The sequence below is a fragment of the Callorhinus ursinus genome, unplaced genomic scaffold, assembly GCF_003265705.2.
Source record: "Callorhinus ursinus isolate GAN/ISIS: 27379988/994484 unplaced genomic scaffold, GSC_fseal_2.0 scaffold1, whole genome shotgun sequence".
NCBI classification, from domain to species: Eukaryota; Metazoa; Chordata; class Mammalia; order Carnivora; family Otariidae; genus Callorhinus; species Callorhinus ursinus.
The window spans coordinates 129,488,565-129,506,695 of NW_027397063.1; the positions used below are offsets into that span (position 1 = coordinate 129,488,565).

Sequence of the window (18,131 nt, forward strand, 5' to 3'; positions counted from 1 at the left end):
AAATAAATAAAATCATGAATGAAAGAGGAGAGATCACAACCAACACTGAAGAAATACAAACAGTTATAAGCACATATTTTGAGCAACTATATGCCAACAAATTAGACAATCTGGAAGAAATGGATGCATTCCTAGAGACGTATAAACTACCAAAACTGAAACAGGAAGAAATAGAAAACCTGAACAGACCCATGACCAGCAAGGAAATTGAAGCAGTAATCAAACATCTCCCAACAAACAAGAGTCCAGGGCTGGATTGCTTCCCGGGAGAATTCTACCAAACATTTAAAGAATTAATACCTATTCTTCTGAAGATGTTTCAAAAAATAGAAATGGAAGGAAAACTTCCAAACTTTCTATGAGGCCAGCATTACATTGATCCCAAGACCAGACAAAGACTCCACCAAAAAGGAGAATTATAGACCAATATCCCTAATGAACATGGATGCAAAAATTCTCACCAAGATACCAGCCAATAGGATCCAACAGTACCTTGAAAGAATTATTCACCATGACCAAGTGGGATTTATTCCTGGTCTGCAAGGGTGGTTCAACATCCGCAAATCAATCAATGTGATACACTACATTAATAAAAGAAAGGACAAGAACCATAAGATCCTCTGAATCAATGCAGAAAAAGCATTTGACAAAGTACAGCATCCTTTCTTGATTAAAACTCTTCACAGTGTAGGGATAGAGGAAACATACCTCAATATCATAAAAGCCATATACAAAACGCCCACAGTGAATATCATTTTCAATGGGGAAAAACTGAGGGCTTTTCCCTAAGGTCAGGAACACAGTAGGGATGTCCACTATCACTGCTGCTGTTCAACATAGTACTAGAAGTCCTAACCTCAGCAATCAGACAACAAAAAGAAATAAAACGCATGATTTGTCAACAAAGAAGAAGTCAAACTCTCATTCTTTGCAGATGACATTGATACTCTATGTGGAAAACCCAAAAGACTCCACCCCAAAATTTCTAGAACTCATACAGGAATTCAGCAAAGTAGCAGGATATAAAATCAATGCACAGAAATCAGTTGCATTTCTATAGAAGAAAGAGAAATTAAGGAGTTAATCCCATTTACGATTGCACCAAAAACCATAAGATACCTAGGAATAAACCTAACCAAAGAGGCAAAGGATCTATACTCAGAAAGCTATAGAACACTCATGAAAGAAATTGAGGAAGACACAAAGAGATGGAAAATGTTCCATGCTCATGGATTGAAAGAACAAATATTGTTAAAATGTCTATGCTACCTAGAGCAATCTATATATTCAATGCAATCCCTATCAAAATACCATCAACTTTTTTCACTTCACTCAAAATATCATTCAACTTTTTTCAAATTTGTATGGAACTAGAAAAGACCTTGAATAGCCAGAGGAATGTTGATAAAGAAAACCAAAGCTGGTGGCATCACAATCCCAGACTTCAAGCTCTATTAGAAAGCTGTAATCATCAAGACAGTATGGGACTGGCACAAAAACAGACACATAGATCAATGGAACAGAACAGAGAACCCAGAAATGGACCCTCAACTCTATGGTCAACTAATCTTCAACAAAGCAGGAGAGACTGTCCAATGGAAAAGAGACAGTCTCTTCAACAAATGGTGTTGGGAAAACTGGACAGTCACATGCAGAAGAATGAAACTGGACCATTTCCTTTCAGCATACACAAAAATAGACTCAAAATGCTTGAAAGACCGAAATGTGAGACAGGAATCCATCAAAATCCTAGAGGAGAACACAGGCAGCAACCTCTGTGACCTCAGCCTCAGCAACGTCTTTCTAGACACATCTCCAAAGGCAAGGGAAACAAAGGCAAAAATGAACCATTGGGACTTCATCAAGATAAAAAGCTTTTGCACAGCAAAAGAAATAGTCAACAAAACTGAAAGACAACTGACAGAATGGGAGAAGATATTTGCAAATGATGTATCAGATAAAGGGCTAGTATCCAAAATCTATAAAGAACTTATAGAACATGACATCCAAAGAACAAATAATCTAATCAAGAAATGGGCAGAAGACATGAACAGACAAAGAAGACATACAAATGGCTAACAGACACATGAAAAAATGCTGAACATCACGCGGCATCAGGGAAATACAAATCAAAACCACATTACAAAACTGGTGTGATACCACCTCACACCAGTCAGAATGGCTAAAATTAACAAGTCAGGCAATGACAGATGTTGGCGAGGATGCAGAGAAAGGTGAACCCTCTTACAGTGCTGGTGGGAATGTAAGCTGGTGCAGCCACTCTGGAAAAAAGTATGGAGGTTCCTCAAAAAGTTGAAAATAGAGCTACCCCATGACCCAGCAATTGCACTACTAAGTATTTACCCCAAAGATACAAATGTAGTGATCTGAAGGGGTACCCATACCCCAATGTTTATAGCAGCAATGTCCACAATAGCCAAACTATGGAAAGAGACCAGACGTCCATCAACAGATGAATGGATAAAGAAGATGTGGTGTGTATATACAGAATGGAATACTACTCAGTCATCAAAAAATGAAATCTTCCATTCGCAATGACGTGGATGGAACTAGAGGGTATTATGCTAAGTAAAATAAGTCAAGAGAAAGACAATTATCATATGATCTCACTCATATGTAGAATTCAAGAAACAAAACAGAGGAGCAGAGAGGGAGAGAGGAATAAGTAAAACAAGACAAAATCAGAGAGGGAGACAAGTCATAAGAAACTCTTAAGCATAGGAAACAAACTGAGGATTGCTGGAGGGTGGGGGTACGGTGTAACTGAGTGAGGGACATTACAGAGGGCATGTGATATAATGAGCACTGGGTATTATATAAGACTGATGAATCATTGACCTCTACCTCTGAAACGAATAATCCATTATATGTTAATTAATTGAATTTAAACTAAAAAAAAAGAACTACATGTTGGAATAGAAATGCTGACTCATCACAAAGAACCCATTGAGCTTTACCCATCAGTACTCACCAGAAGACATTTCTAAGCTTGACAACAAAGACATAAATCATATAGAGACCCTGCAATAGAGCTTACTGTATTGACAATGGGAAATGTTCATAACATATACACTGTTCATTAGTTGTCTTTGAATGGTGTCATTATTTTGCTCTCAACAACCTCCTGATCCATGAAAAGATGAGCTACTTAGGTCATAGGACCTAAATGCAACTGTGCTTCTCTTTCTGAAGGAATAAAAAGGTATAAGGAGCATCTGGAAATCCTAATGAACACTTGGAGAGCCACCTCTGAAGAGTGATGTGGGCTTATAATAAAATAGTGTTTTCCCAGCCTAAGTGTTTTGTTTAACTCCGAAAAATTGTTCATTAGGATAGTCTTAGAAACAGAAAACATGGTGCTCCAGGGTCCCTTTTTCTTGACATCCAGCCATCAATGCACCCATGCCCTACTTTATGAAAACGTGACTTATACGTGTTTGAATGTGAAGTAATAATCTAATTGTAAAAGTTGAGGGAAAACAAGAGATGAACTGGTCTCCTTTTCTCATTTAATAAGGAATTCATAGTGGGGTGGCTGGGTGGCTCAGTTGGTTCAGCATCTGCCTTTGGCCAAGGTCATGATCTTAGGGTGCTGGGACTGAGCCCCACATCGGGCTCCTTGCTCAGCAAGGAGTCTGCTTCTCCCTCTTCCTCTGCCACCCCCCAAATCATGCTCTCTCTCTCTCTCTCTCAAATACATAAAATGTTAAAAAAGTAAGGAATTCATAGATTAGGTGATGTGCTCAATTATTATCCTTAATATACAAAATGGCTTATATGTAATAAATTGCTTCTCTACATAATGAGAAAAATATAAAATCCACAATGAGCAGGTGGACAATAAATATGAACAAGTGAGTGATAGATAAAGAAACACAAGTGGTCAGTACACATGTAAAAAAAATTTCAACCTCATAATTAATGAGAAATGTACTTTTTTGGAGAAATGCAAATTTTTAAAAAACTTATGTAATTCTTCCTTTTGCTTAACAAGTGACCCCAAACAAGCAAGCCATCTGACGATCCTACAGTGGAAACCCTGGGTCAACAACTGAAAGCGATCATATCCTTGTTAATACCCTTCTCCTGGTGCCTGTGATACACTCAATAGTAATAGCTTGAGAAAGAAAAAGAAAAAGGCAGACATCACAACAGGGAAGTTAAGTGGACAAGCAGACCACGAAGAAGAGGGACAGTTTAAATAACTGGATGGGGGATATTTTATTCACATGGAAGAATTCATAAGACTTTGACTTTAAGTGACAGGGGGCCCAGCTGGATGGTAACATCAAATACTGTGCTAATTTCATGTCATATCCTAATTTCATAAAGCCAGTTTCAGTGCAAGCAACAGATCCTTGTTTCTGCTTCTTCAGGCACATGTGGAGAAATCTGAGTTCTTAGTTTTCTTTTCCACCAAGGCCAAAAGCCTCTAACTTTCGTATTTGAACTTTTAGGTATTCATATCTTGGAACAAACTCCCCTATGCAGTGAATCATGGTTTTATGCAAAACCGAGCTCATTATAATGCCATAAATGTTAGCAGAATTCCCCTCAGATTACTTAGGAAGCAGTGCTTAATTCCAGATTAATAAAATACCATATTAAGGCACTTTCTTTCTCCGTTAAGAATCAGTATTTTTCAATGAGTGATTTCATACAGTCCTAATTTCAAACTAGGTAGAGTAAAGCAACAAGAAAATTTTGGCAAGACCTGACTCCATTATAGCTGATATTAAATAACCCCAGAAAAATAACTAAATTTCCGTTTGAGTTAATGCAAGACATACAAATTTATTAAGCATTCTGGCTGAAAGAGACTGCATACCAACAACGTGGCTCTTACCTGAAAATGCTGGTCTGCTTGCTTTTAGGAAAATAGATTCAGTGTTCTTGTTCATTTAAAGAATGGTTTTATTTTCATAAAGGCTAATTGATAGCTGGTATTGCATAACAGTAATATTACCTATTATGTTTTTCAAAGAAGAAAATACGCATATTTGCCCTTTAAATCACGCTCCTAAAGCAAGCACTTAGTTCTGATGGCTTACAACTTTATTATGGTCTTCAATAATAAAGAAGCTCTTTAGGTTTCTTAAAATAAACACAAAGCCTGAGATCACAACAAAAGAGAGAGGGAAAGGATACTGTTTTATTTCATCTACAAGGGAGTCTAACGTAATAATTTTCTCAGCTGAGTCCATTAACATGCACTGAGCATTATGTGTGTATGGAAGAGATTTCTTTTGCAAATAGCCAACTACTGTTAGTTTCTACACTAGGAAGCAAATGCTGGGAAGCAAAAACTCCCTCCTCCACTGGGAGGCACCTGCAATTCCAGCTCAGTATGCAAGGAAGGATCTTGGCTTCTACAAAGATCAGCTGAAAAGCTGGCTCGTTTTAGAATTGTCCTGGACTAAGCCTGGATTCTTAGCTCAGTCCTGGAGATGAGCTGACTTGGCCTTGGGGGTTCTGCTCAACAATAAGATGGTCTGGACACCTTGGACTCTAGACCAGGGGTCCACAAACTACAGTCCTTGGGCGTAAGCTGGCCTGCTGCCTGTTTTGTAAATAAAGTTTTGTTAAAACACATGCAACCCATTTGTCTGTGTGCAGTCCATGGCTTTTCCTGCCACTGGGGCAGATCTGAGTAGTCGGCAATGCCAGAGATTTTACTCTATGGCTCCTTAAAGAAATTGCTGACCCCTGCGCTATAGGAACCTGGGATGGATGCTCACTTCTGCACTCTATCTGGAACCAACCCCAGGGCAAGAGAAACCAATGGTGTTACCCACTTTTACACCAAGCTTTGCCATTTTGGTCCATCTCAGATGGGCATGTTCTTTGAGATTGTATCTTTGGAGGCCTTTTTCTAGTGGGTGGATGATCATAGAGTATAAAGCCACCCCTGTGTTGCACTTGATCCCACACCATCCTGTATCGGGGCGGGGGGCACTTTCTCTAGGTTTTGCAGGGGGCCTGCTGCTGTCTGAAATCTGTGCTCTCACGTGCCTGCATCTGCAGAGACTTAGACTTCATTCCTTCCGGCTGAGATGCCCACTCATCGGTAGACATGAAGGAGTTAGCTAAGCTTGATCTGTACCAATTTTCCACAGAACGACCAGGTTTATGACATAGAATGGGTGAGATTTAAGTGGGAGAGGATTTTGGCTGGGTTGGCAGTGCAATAGAAAGGGGGTGGGTATGTTTTGATGCCTGTTCGTGAGTAAAAATAGGAGGAAATGATGAGATGTGGTTCTGAGGCCCTCACTTCTTGGTGTGAATCATTCTGGTTTGTTCCGGCACTCCATCTTTTGGGCTGCACCGAGAGTTCCAGTGTGGGTGGGTAGAAGGGCAGGGCAGTGATGCTGAGAGAGGCAGTGTATGGTCCTAGGGAGGCTTCCAAACTTGCAGAAGGCTGAGTGGAGCTTTATGTCACTTCAGTTTCTCAGGTCTACGGGGGAATGGATTCTTGGAGGAATTGTCCTGCATGTTTAGTCTGCCATGACATGAATGGATTATCAAAGGTCAAGCTGTACCCGTGACACACAGAGGTCTATGGGTGTCTGCCCTGCTGTCACGGGAACCACAGGAATGGGGAGGGGCTTGGTGCTATGCTGGAAGGTAGGTAGCAGAGATTGTAAACTGATGGCCCCTGGGTTCATTCTAGTCAGCAGATGTATTTTGATGGGCCCATGAGTCTTTGACATTTTTATAAGTTAGTTGCTAATATTTGTGAGGGGGAATATTTCATTTAAAATCTGGATTTCCAACTTCTTTTGAAAATTTGAAATCTCTGGGCATTCTGGGCTTCATCCCTACTTGTCAGTGATCACCTACAGTGGGGGAATGGCTGTTCTTCAGAGAGAACCTGAGTATTCCAGTTTTGTTTGGTGTTTTCCCTTACACCCAACCTGTTTCTGACATTAGTGTTATCTGCCTGGCCCCTGGGGCCTTTGAGTTTGCAACCCCTGCTCTCTGTGTTGCACAAAGAATTCATGCTATTGCAACCTTATCTTCCTTGGGGGTCATTCTGTCTCCTTTGTCCCTTGCTAGTTTATCTGCTGCAATCTAACCATATTCTGTTCTGACTCTACTGCTAAATGGAATAACAGCCCATTTGGAGGAAGGTGCCTGGACTCTAGTCATTAAGTGTGTAGAGCCATTTATTATATTGATCTAAGTGAATGTGAAGAGTCAACGTGTCTAGTGTGCAAGGGTTATCTCAGGATAGCTAAAAACTAGCCTTTTACTGTGAATTATCATTTCTTCACCATAGGTTTCTGGTGACGAGGCATCTCATTGTTTCTGAAGAAGATGAAAGCTCATTTGTCGGGATGTATTCACAGGGTGTATCTGTATTTAGTAATACTGGAAATAATTGTTGCTAAGACTCTGAGGTTGGTCTTTTAGAAACCCTCTATTTCTCTCTAGGTGGCACAAAAATGGAGACATGCAAAGAAAATTTTAAAAAGTAGATACCTGTCATACTGTTGGGAGTCATAGGTTAGTAATCATTCTGGACCTTTTTTTTCACTGACACCTCCTACAAAGAAAAAGACAAGAAAAAATACCACAGGTTATAACCTGTATTTTCCATAATGTTTTTGTTTCAAACAATATCACATGCATTAATTAGCTTGAGGCAATTCATTACTCTCAACTCACAACTAGGGAAATTGAAGCATTGGTGAGCTCTCTGATACATGTAAGTTTACAAGATGTTTTAATTATAATTTTAGGGTTCCTTCTATAAATATGTCTTTAACATAATATTTTATTCGAGATCACATATCTATTTTTCCATCTCAAGCCAGCACACTGACTTGCTGCTTTTCCCAAGAGTGGCTAGGATGGACTAGCATCTTCAGTCTAGATTCTTGCTTCTCCAAGTGAGGAGGGTCAATCTCAGATTCATGCAGCGGCCTCCAGTCCCTGCTTCCAGCTCTCCCTGAGGCCAAGCTATGCCCCTCCTGTCCCTTTGAGGGTTTGGTTCCTCAATCCTTCCTGAGTGAAACAGTTCCTGTGTTTACATAAGCTGGTTCAAGTCAGGTTTCTGCCACTTGCAACCAAGAGTCTTGACTGATAACACTGATATTAAAATAAAATATTCATACAATGTGTCAAAATAGTTTTGTGTCCTTTTTATGATCTCAAAGGTAAAACTATAAAATCCTTGTTATGTTCTTGCTTTACCAACAAGTAAAAATAAATCTTTGTTTTCAAAATTTCCATTGAATAGGCATATGACTTACAGAAAGGTATTGTGTGCGAAGTAGAAAGTACACAGGAACAAGAGAAAAAATCTGATTAAGGCTTGAAAAATATTGTCACCACAAAATTTAGTACTAACTTGCCTCTTCAGTACTGTTTTCATTTAGGATTACCATTACCATCACTATTACTATACGATCATCATTGCGAGAGCATTAATAGTATACTAGGACTGCTATTGCTATAGTACTTTGGAATTTGGTTGTATTGAGTGCTATTTTCCTTCAATGACCTCTAGGGTTTTATAATGTAATTGCAGGAAAGTCTAAGAACCCTCCAAAGTGGGCAGGTGTCGGGGGCCCCTTTTCCTGGCTGTCCTATGATAGAGCGTGGGGTCAGTGAAGCATTCTGTACTGAGGAGTGGACACAGAGGAGGTCCCCCAGAGCCTGAGGTTCACCAGCTGGTTGTGGGGTCAAAGGAGAGAACAAAGTCCAAAGAGCTTACAAATAAAGAAAGCTGAGTGTGTGTGTGTGTTGGTCAGGGAAGGAAACAAACTCGGTGAAGGCTTTCACTGAGTAGGTCAGTGAGGAGGAAGGTCAGGTGGCCATGTGTTGGAAGGTGGCTCTCCGTCCCGGAAGGGCTGAGTCACAGTCTGCACATCATTCGTTCAGCAAGTCCCACCGCTCACGGGCAGAGAAGAGTCTTCAGTTAGACCCCGCGCGGTCTGCGTCCTGGGACCCTCCAGGGTGAAGCTCCTCTCACAGCTTTAGCATCTCAGCACCAATTGAGGAGGAGAATGGCACTCAGTATAGTCTCCTCGGCAAGCTCCATTGGAATGGAGAACATTCCTTTTACACAAATCATTCATTTCTTTGGTCGGTCAGTCCAGAGGCCCTGATTGATGGCCTACTCTGCTCAGGCAGTCCCTCAGGCTTTGCCCAAAGACAACACCTGGGCCTGTCCACCAGGGGCTTCTAATCCAACAGGGAGAGAATCATGTTAAAAAATCAAAAATGTATGCAGGTTTCCCCTTAAGTGTCTCTTCAGAGCAATCTGGGTCACAAAGCGGGCAGAGGTCACTTCCACCTGGGACGATCTGGAAAGGCTTCTCGGAGGTGACTCTGGTCCCAAAGGCTCTCGTCTTCGCTAGGCCTTTCCACAGGTCATGATTTAGTGCTTTCTTCTCATGCTTGTGCTTGAGGCACAGGACTACTCTGGGTAATTCTTTTAATTAATGCAGTTTTAAGGGGAGTTGGAGTATCTAATTGGAGTTTTTAAAGCTGCACGGCTACTGAGCCAAAGCAGGCCAGTCAGAGGGCTACGGCAGGTCTAGGGGAGAGATGAAAGTGGTTAGAACTAGGACGGTGGCAGCGGAGGGTGAGGGACTCAAGTGACACTAAGGGAGTAGAAATAATAAGACAGTGGGATGGATGCTATGTGGGCATTTAATACTGGGATAAACACCAGGGATACAAATAGGTTAAGATAGAGGCTCTTGGCCCTCAAGGAATTTATAATCCGTTTTACAAGCTGGCTGGGAAGGCAGAGCCTACTGGCCAGGAGCCACTAAACATACAAGCCGCATATGCAGTGTGCCATGAGATGGTGCAGAGAATCACTCGGGGCTGTGCCTTTGTCTGCCCACTTAGAACTCTCAGTCCAATGCCATGTCCCTTGGGTGAAACCTGTTCCTCTTGGAAGAATGGAAAAGTGGGCATTCACCTCCAAAACACCTAAAATGCATTTATATTAAAAAAATACAATTGATGGAGAAGTTGTTATTGAGTTTCTGAAACTGGAAAGCAAATGGAATTATTACAAAGATGTAGGAAGTAGGTCCGGGGACTCCGGGAGACACTGGGCTCCATGCAACGTACTGTGAGCTCAGAGGCCATCTTGGGCTGCATGGACGGAAGTGTAGCCCATAGGACAACAGCCGGGCCATGTCTGGGTTGCTATATTTTAAGAAAAAACCTCAAGTAGAATGTCCAGGCTGATGGAAACCACGTCTTAAAGAAACGTGGAAGCGAACCTAGAAAAGGGAGCAGTCGCATGAAGGTTAGGGGACGGTCTTTGAATATCTGAGGAGCTGTCATGTGGAAAGAGTTGAGCATGTCAGTGGACAGAGGATGGCTGGAGAGATGCTGCTGGGGACCGCTGAGGGGACAGGGGACTTTCTCTGCTTGACCTTAGGTGGAAGAAGGTGCACATCTCCAGGCAGGAGAAAATGCACAAAGGTGCACCTTCTCCCGACCTCAGGCTGCTCTTGTTCTCAGGACAGATTAAGCCTCTCTTGAGAAAACCAGAGTCTTTATTCTGCAACAAAGCGGGTGCCAGGTGTGTGATATGGTTCTGGGGACGTGCTAAAGGCCTGCTCCATGCCATGCTTCCCCTTAAAGTTCTTCTCTAAAGCTTCATTCCTTTAGCTCTACAGATTTCAACTGTTTGGGGGGTTCTGGTCTACTCAAAGAATATGATGAAAGTTACAGGCCCCTCCCCTTGAAAGATGGGTAGACAATTTGGCAAACATTTTCAGGGAATTTGTGGACCCCCCCCCCCACCCATCTGTAGATGCCACATTAAGTTTTGGTTGTAGGCTTTGATCATTGTTAAAATGCAAAAGCTCATGGAAAAGACATACACCGATACAAATACAATCTATTGAATAGAATAAAAAGGAGACGTGCTATTAGGAGTTAGTTGGACAGTGAGGTAGTCAGGGTCAGGGTCCTCAACAAGAAAATATGGAGTCAGGACACTAAGATAAAACAGCACTAACATCCTGTTTTGCAGCTTAGACAGGACCGCACTAGCATTCTGCTTTGCAGCCTTTGCAGAAATGACTTCTGCAAAATGTCCTAAAATAAGACTATTAACCACAAAGCATTTGTCACTATCACGGCCAAGGGGCAGTTAAGACATAAGCTCTCAGATGTCAGCAAACAAAGACCATCAGCATGTGCACATTAGCCTAATAGGTGGACAGATACGTGACCAAAGCCCTGATTGGCCCAACTCAGTACACCCTAATTGCTTAAGATAGTTCCGCAAAAGAGTTCATAAAACCTCCTCAACTTAGAAACTCCAAAGGCAACCCTCTTGGGTCCCCTCTGTCCCTGGGAGCTTTGTACTCTTGCTCAATAAACTTTGCTTTGCTGCCCACCACTCTTCGTCTTGTCTACCTCTTCATTCTTCCAAGTGGCGTGACCATGAACCATGGACACTAAAGGCAGCGAAATCCTGCAACAGTGTAAGCTATTTTTGGTCAGGGGCAAAGCGAACAGGACTTACAAGCAGTAGATCCCTTTGTGGGTGGAAGAAAGATGGGTTTCAGAGAAGCAAGGCTTGAGGCTGAAGAGGAATCCTCCAACCCCAGGATCTGGTCTAGGGCTACTCCATTTATTCCATCAGACACCATCACAAGCTCTGGATAATTTGAGATGAATTATTCATGTTGCCTTCCCCTGGGGAGCTTAGGTGAAGAACAAATCTGTACCTCACTGGCAGAAGAGTTGGCCAGAGGGATAAAAGATGTGTTTGGAGGCACCGAGGAGAGGGTGATTAATTCTGTCTGTATGAGGAGGACCCACAGTGACATTGGAGCTTGGCTTTAAAAAATGAGCCAGGATATTTTCCAGGTGGAGAATAAAGAGTACGGCTCATGATCAACAAGAGAACAAAGGGTAGAGCATCTTGGCACAGGATACATGATCTGGGGTGGGGAGGGAAAAGAACGTGCCCAAGAAGGAAGCTGCAAATATAGTTAGGGGCCAAGATGGTGAAGGGTCTTGAAAGGTTTGCCATGGAATTCAGACTTCATCATATGGGAAATAGGGAGCTAGGGAAGGTCCTTAAGAGGAAGATAACTCTGCTGCAGCATGGAGGAGGACTCCTCAGGAGGCCAACCCCTTTGGTGGCACCTCTTTGTGTGGGATCATTGCTATTTTCCTGTCTTGGTATTCAAGGTCGCAAAGCCAGACCAGGACCAGAGAGAATACCCCTAACTCCATCTTGTAAAACCCCAGTGCAGTTGCCCAGACAACACAAGTTGTCCCCTTGTGTTTCCTTATTCCCTATAGAAATGTCAACATTAAAGGGACAACTGTAAAAATTACCCCTTGAAAAGTCTTTACATATGGACCCAGTGAGTCATTGCTTATACAGTCTGTACATAATTAACATGAAACACCACATCCCCCTCACGTCTTTACAGCAACCTTTTCGGGGGAGGATGTTGGTGGCCTTTTCAAGGCCATCTTTCTTAGTGTGCCTCTCCTTGGCTCTCTCAGGAGTGAGGGTACCAGAGTATCATGTGGCCTGATGCATCAGAACAGTGAGATATATAGGGCTTATCCATTAACACTTGAGCAGGTGCTTCATGGGCTGTCCAAGGAAGCCATGAGTGCACTGGGGGGTGGGGTGGGGGTAACTTTGACGGGCAAATCTCTTGATTCAGTTCAAAAGGTCAGATGCCTGAATGTCAGGTTACCACAGGCTCTAAGCTGAGACGATTAACACCAGGAAGGCTCTCAAAGGAGGACACACCCACCGTCTCACCTGACATTGAATAAACATGGATAATCCATTTTTCCTAAATAGAAGGATTTTAGAGGTCATGGCCATATGAGTGGAGGGCAATGCTTGGGGATGTGTCTTGAAGTTGTGTTTACCCGGCAAGCAACTGTTTTTACTAAGTTTATTTGGTATTGTGGGACATTGAGCACTGCTGGAGTTTATGGGATGGGGCCAGAGCCCCCTGTCCCACTCTGTCCCCACTCTGGCCTTGCCATTACTCTGTCTGTGGTATCTGGAAACACAGCTGCGTGAGGGCAAATGGCCACCCCTTCAGAGTGGTCTGCACCTCAGGCAAGGAGGGCAATGAGGGTGTGGGTCTCCATCGGGTGCCTTGTGCCCCCATTTTGAATATCCTCTCCCTTCTGGAGTTTCCCTTTCCAGACTTAATTTTACCTTTTGGGAATTTTCTCCCCTTTCAAGGTTACCTTTCATGGTCATTTCAATTTGTTATGGAGAACAAAGAAGGTTGGGTACCCAGATGAATTTGTCCCCAATTCTATAACTTCCTAAATCAGCCCCAGTTGTCCTTTGCTGAGGCCTTTGCATTTTAATAGTAAATTTAGGTTCCAGTGAAGTGAATACATAATGGTTGAATTTATGATGATAGTAATAAGAGCTCAAATAGAATAGAGGCAAGGTGTATTTCAAATCATACCACACTATGATCCACCTTTTCCACTTGGTAAAACTAACCCTATTTGGCAGTTTTGTGTAAGAAAAAAGAGGAACAATTTTAAAAGCCAGCACAGTTAGACTGGGAATGGGGCTGGTTAAAAGGGAACATAAGGCTGCAATAAAGATGTGGAAAAAAGTAGTAGCTCATATTTGTGTTGTGGCCCAAATGTTAGTCTGAGTGGATCACCTCCAGGGGCAGAAGGCAGGGACAGAATTCCTCTGCTGGATATGGTGGGCAAGCAACTAGGGCCCCACATAGGAGACATCAGCAAATGACTATTGAATGGCAAAGCTATAATTTTCATTTGAGATTTTCGGCGGTCGCTCTAAGTGTTTTGCATTTGGAGAGTGAGATAATACAACCAGGATCTGTGATTGAAATTGAGCCTAATTTGCTGTGGCTGATTTTTTTTGTTCTTGGTAAAATGATTAGCCTTGACTTCCACCCCATGCACCCCTTTTAATACATATCCAACAATTGCTTTGTGAGGTTCATTTCCGCTCTTCATTTTAACTTATATCCATGCCAAATCCTTGCCCTCTTTTCTCTCTCTTCCATTCTCTCTCTTTTTTTTTTTAAGATTTTTTTATTTATTTGAGAGAGACACAGCGAGAGAGGGAACACAGGCAGGGGGAGTGGGGGAGGCAGAAGCAGGCTTCCCGCAGAGCAGGGAGCCCGATGTGGGGCTTGATCCCAGGACCCTGGGATCATGACCTGAGCCGAAGGCAGACGCTTAATGACTGAGCAACCCAGGCACCCCTCTCTTCCATTCTCTTTCCTTCTCTCTCTCCCAGACAAGGTCACTGTGGCATGGGAAGAGTGTGGGTCCTGCCACTTACCAACAGGGGACATTCAGAGTCAAGAGTCAACGTTCTCAGGGTGGGGACAAGGTCATCCACCTCCAAGTAGAATGTTGACCCATGGTAGTATTCTTCCATCCTTGCGTGCTAGGTTCTGGAGCCAGAGCCTGAATAAAATCTTATTTTCTGCTCTGAGGACTAGGTGGTAGGCAGTGGTAGGAGTGGGGTTCTTGGGCTTAGACTGAGCTTTAAAACAAAAAAGCCCCCTGTGAATCTAAAACCATCTGTTACATTCACTTTATTGTCACCCTTGATGGAACTCGGAACAATTTGTAGCCACATAATGTAGTGATAGAAAAGAAGAAGAAACCATCCAGTAGAAGTTTTATGAGAATCAACTTGATTGCCGCCTAGGTTTACAGAACACTTTCCTCCGAACTACTTTTCTCTGCAGGTGGACCATCATCTCTGAACGTTTCTCAGAGTGGAAGCTAGTCTCTTAGGAGGAAGCAGATGGGTGGTTCGAGGAAACGTCTGACACAGCAGGAGAAAGAACTTCAACAGAGGCCCTGTTGGCCAAAGCAAGCGGTTAAAACTGCCTCTACTGACACCTGGTGGAGAGTAGGGTAGCTTCCCTGGGCCAACGAAAATAAAGTGTGTGTGCTTGTGTGCGTGTGTGTGTGTGTGTGTGTGTGTGTGTGTGTGTGTGCGCGCGCGCGCGTGCATGTGTGTGTTGAAGGGACTGGAAACGAATTCATCATGGCAGGGGAATTAAATAACTCCCGAAGAATGAGGGTACCACGCAGAACCACCAGATGCTTGAATATATAATTGTGGTTAGGTGACTCACTAAGACACATGCGTGAAAAACAACAAATGAGAATGTGAAAATAAAACATTAGAACTGAAGCAAATGATTTATTATTGATTTCTTAAAAGTGTTTGATGATGAATTAGACAACAACAAACAAGAACTCGCTTTCTCCACACCGACCCCCCCCCCCCCCCCCCCGCACACTCTGGACAGCTGTTGACAGAGGGAGCATCTACATCCCTGGCAGATGGGGTTGCCCAGACTGAGCTCACACTCTGCTGCCTCAGTGAGCTCCTTGCAGATTTTTAACCCTCAGGTAAAAAGAATCATCTTCTCTGTGGAGGTGTTGTGAAGACTGATTTGCTCCTAAAATTCCTTGATGATGAAAACAGATCTCCTAACAAATATTGTTATAATTGCTTACCACTTCTTAAATGCTAAATGGTGGGGGCAGGGAGGAGGGACTATGTTACAAAGTTCCTACAGAAAGATACTTCATAAACTTTACATTGTCTCCATTCTCCCCTTCATTGGGTTCCTCTTTGATACTGCTTGATGAAGGTCCTTTGCGCGAACTTTATTGCTAAAGGCGATGGTTTCTTGTGAGGTTGTCATGTGCATAGGGCAGCACGCACAGCTGGGTTTTGCTTTTGAACAATCTGTTTTAAAGGTGGTTTTCAGGAATGCACCAGAGCAATTATTCGTTCAAATTTGTAAGAATGAATCCATTACATGCAAGTCATGAAGGAAGGGCTGGGGCATTAATGAGAATTTAAGTTGTTATTTCAAAATAACTACAGGAACCCTAGGGAAGGGTTGAGGCCGGGAGCTGAGGTAGGCAGATCTAGGTGGGAGATAAGAAGGAAATGCCCCTGAAAGATTCACATAGTTATAATTTTCTTATTTTTTTTATTCCCTGATATCTAAGTTAAAGTTAGAATGTATATTTCCTCAAATGTGCTGGCTCAAATGTATGATTCTGAGCAGAAAGTGTATGTAAGTCCATATATCCCTCCTCCTGGAGTTAGTGATTCTGGGACGCAGAGATCCCAACTTTCTCAGTTCATGACGCCGTTAGTGTTTTAGTACTTTCTTCACAATGACCCCAGGTCAAAAGAAACAATGAAACATTCTATTTGTTAAGTAATAAGGTCCAAACAGCCTAATAGAAGTATTTGTGTGGTGTCTGACAGTCATTGCTGTGTTTCCCTTGAAAATTAAAGACATGCCATTGTGTGACTATGGGTCTGCCATGGCACTCCCAGGGTGCCTTGGTACAGAGTTTGGGAACCATGGTTGTAACAGTTTCGGGAATCAGTGAAAAGTTCAAGGCTGGGGTTTACATGATCTCTTTCCACCCTTCACTCTTTGTGAGGCCACGGCCACATAATCTGAACTTTTCTGTTTAATGTTGCTAAGCACGTCAGCCTGGCTTACTACTGTGGAGTAGAGAATAAGAGAATGAGATGCAGAGTGAGGCCTTTGTAGGATTTAGGCCAGTTTTGGGAACAAACAAGATCTGACCATCAGTCAATAGTGTTTCCTGAGCCCCTGTCACAGGGGCAGCTGTGATGAAGTCTCTAAAAAGTGAAAGAACATAGCCGTCGCATTGCTTAAGAAGGAGAACGCAGTAAGTCACATTTTCACTGGGAGTTATGGGGATGCCAACGGTGGCCCAGTAGTAAGTCCTTGGGTGAAAACCTGACAGATGAGCATCAGATGGTAAACATGCCTGAAGAGTCATATGAGTATCTCAATAGATCTATAGGTGGCAGGTCACCTGCTTTTCCATCCTGTTCCGTTTCTGAGTTCTATGGGGCAATGAAGCCACATGTAAACTACACTAGTGATTCTCAAACTTTGGCAAGCACCTGGAGGGCTTGTTAAAACAGATTGCTGGGCTCCACCCCCAAAGCTTCTGATTGAACCAGTCTTGGGTGGAGGGGTGTGGAGCTGAGGGTCGGCATTTCTAACAAGTTCCCAGGTGATCTGACTATACTCTCCAGGGATCTTGTGTTGGGAGCCACCAGCCTACATGATTTGGGAACAAGTGAGAGAAATCAAGGTGCCACCTTGGGAGGCTGCACTGCCAGTGGGCAGGAAACCCCACTTCTCCATTCCTGACCAGCACAGTTGGCCTTGTCTAGAACGTTAAAGTGAAAGGTGCTTACCAAGGTACCAGCTCTGATGGTAGACAGTGAGCTACCTTCTCCAAAAACGCCACTTGTGTTTTAAGTGGGCACCTTTGAATCGGAGACACTCAAGTCTTATAGTATTAAAGCGACAACGAGACATGGCATAGGAAGAAGCTTTGCATTTCCAAAGAGGTTGGCTTTGCCCTCTGCTTACAGTAAGTATGGGGCTCAACCATGGAGGCTGCAGGGAAAGTGGTTCTTAATCTCAAGAAGGGGGTTCACAGCAGAATCGGCTCAGAAACCTTGCTCACCTCACCATCTCCAGGCCTGGACCCAGGCCTGTGTGCCTAGAAGAAGCTGATTCTGTTGAGAATTTCTGCTCAGGAGAGAAGTGCTTGAGTATGAACACAACTGTGGAGGTAGGTCCCTCTACTGACATTCTCTTATTCCCTGATGCCATTCACCTGCTGCTGTGAGTCCCTGGACACAGCCCTGCTCTATTATGTCCTGTTTGACTTTACAGGCCTGTAGAGAACTCTCTACCCCTGCCTCGTGCCATCCTTCCCAGTGGTGGCAAAATCATGCCCAGTGGGGCTTATCCAAAGCACACTGATAATCAAAAACCACTGGCTATGGACCGGAGAACACATTTCAAAGGTGGCAACAAATCCCTTGCACCTTACCAGTGGACTTCCATACTCATCCCACTCGCACCCCCCTTCTCCTGCCCAGGTGCTTATTTCCTTAGCTTCTCAAAGTGTGGCTCCCAGACCAGCAGCATCAGCATCACCCAGGAACGCATTAGAAGGTAGATGCTCAGGCCCTACCCCAGACTCACTAAATCAGAAACTCTGAGGGTGGGGCCAGCAGCCTTGTTTTTAGCAAGCCCTCCAGG

At 43.2% G+C, this 18,131-nt stretch overlaps 1 protein-coding gene across 16 annotated transcripts in view; it reads right to left on the minus strand.

Annotated features, from left to right (window-relative positions):
- THRB (thyroid hormone receptor beta) overlaps positions 1-18,131 on the minus strand; it is a 371,178-nt gene that overhangs the window by 96,550 nt on the left and 256,497 nt on the right. For 13 of the 16 annotated variants that reach the window (XM_073900899.1, XM_073900893.1, XM_073900904.1 and 10 more), the window contains one exon: positions 7,504-7,567. The exons of the other annotated variants lie outside the window; for them this stretch is intronic. In XM_073900899.1, the coding sequence (XP_073757000.1) occupies positions 7,504-7,525 (22 nt within the window). In that variant the 5' untranslated portion in view covers positions 7,526-7,567. The remainder of the gene's footprint in view (positions 1-7,503; positions 7,568-18,131) is intronic. 16 annotated transcript variants of the gene reach the window in all.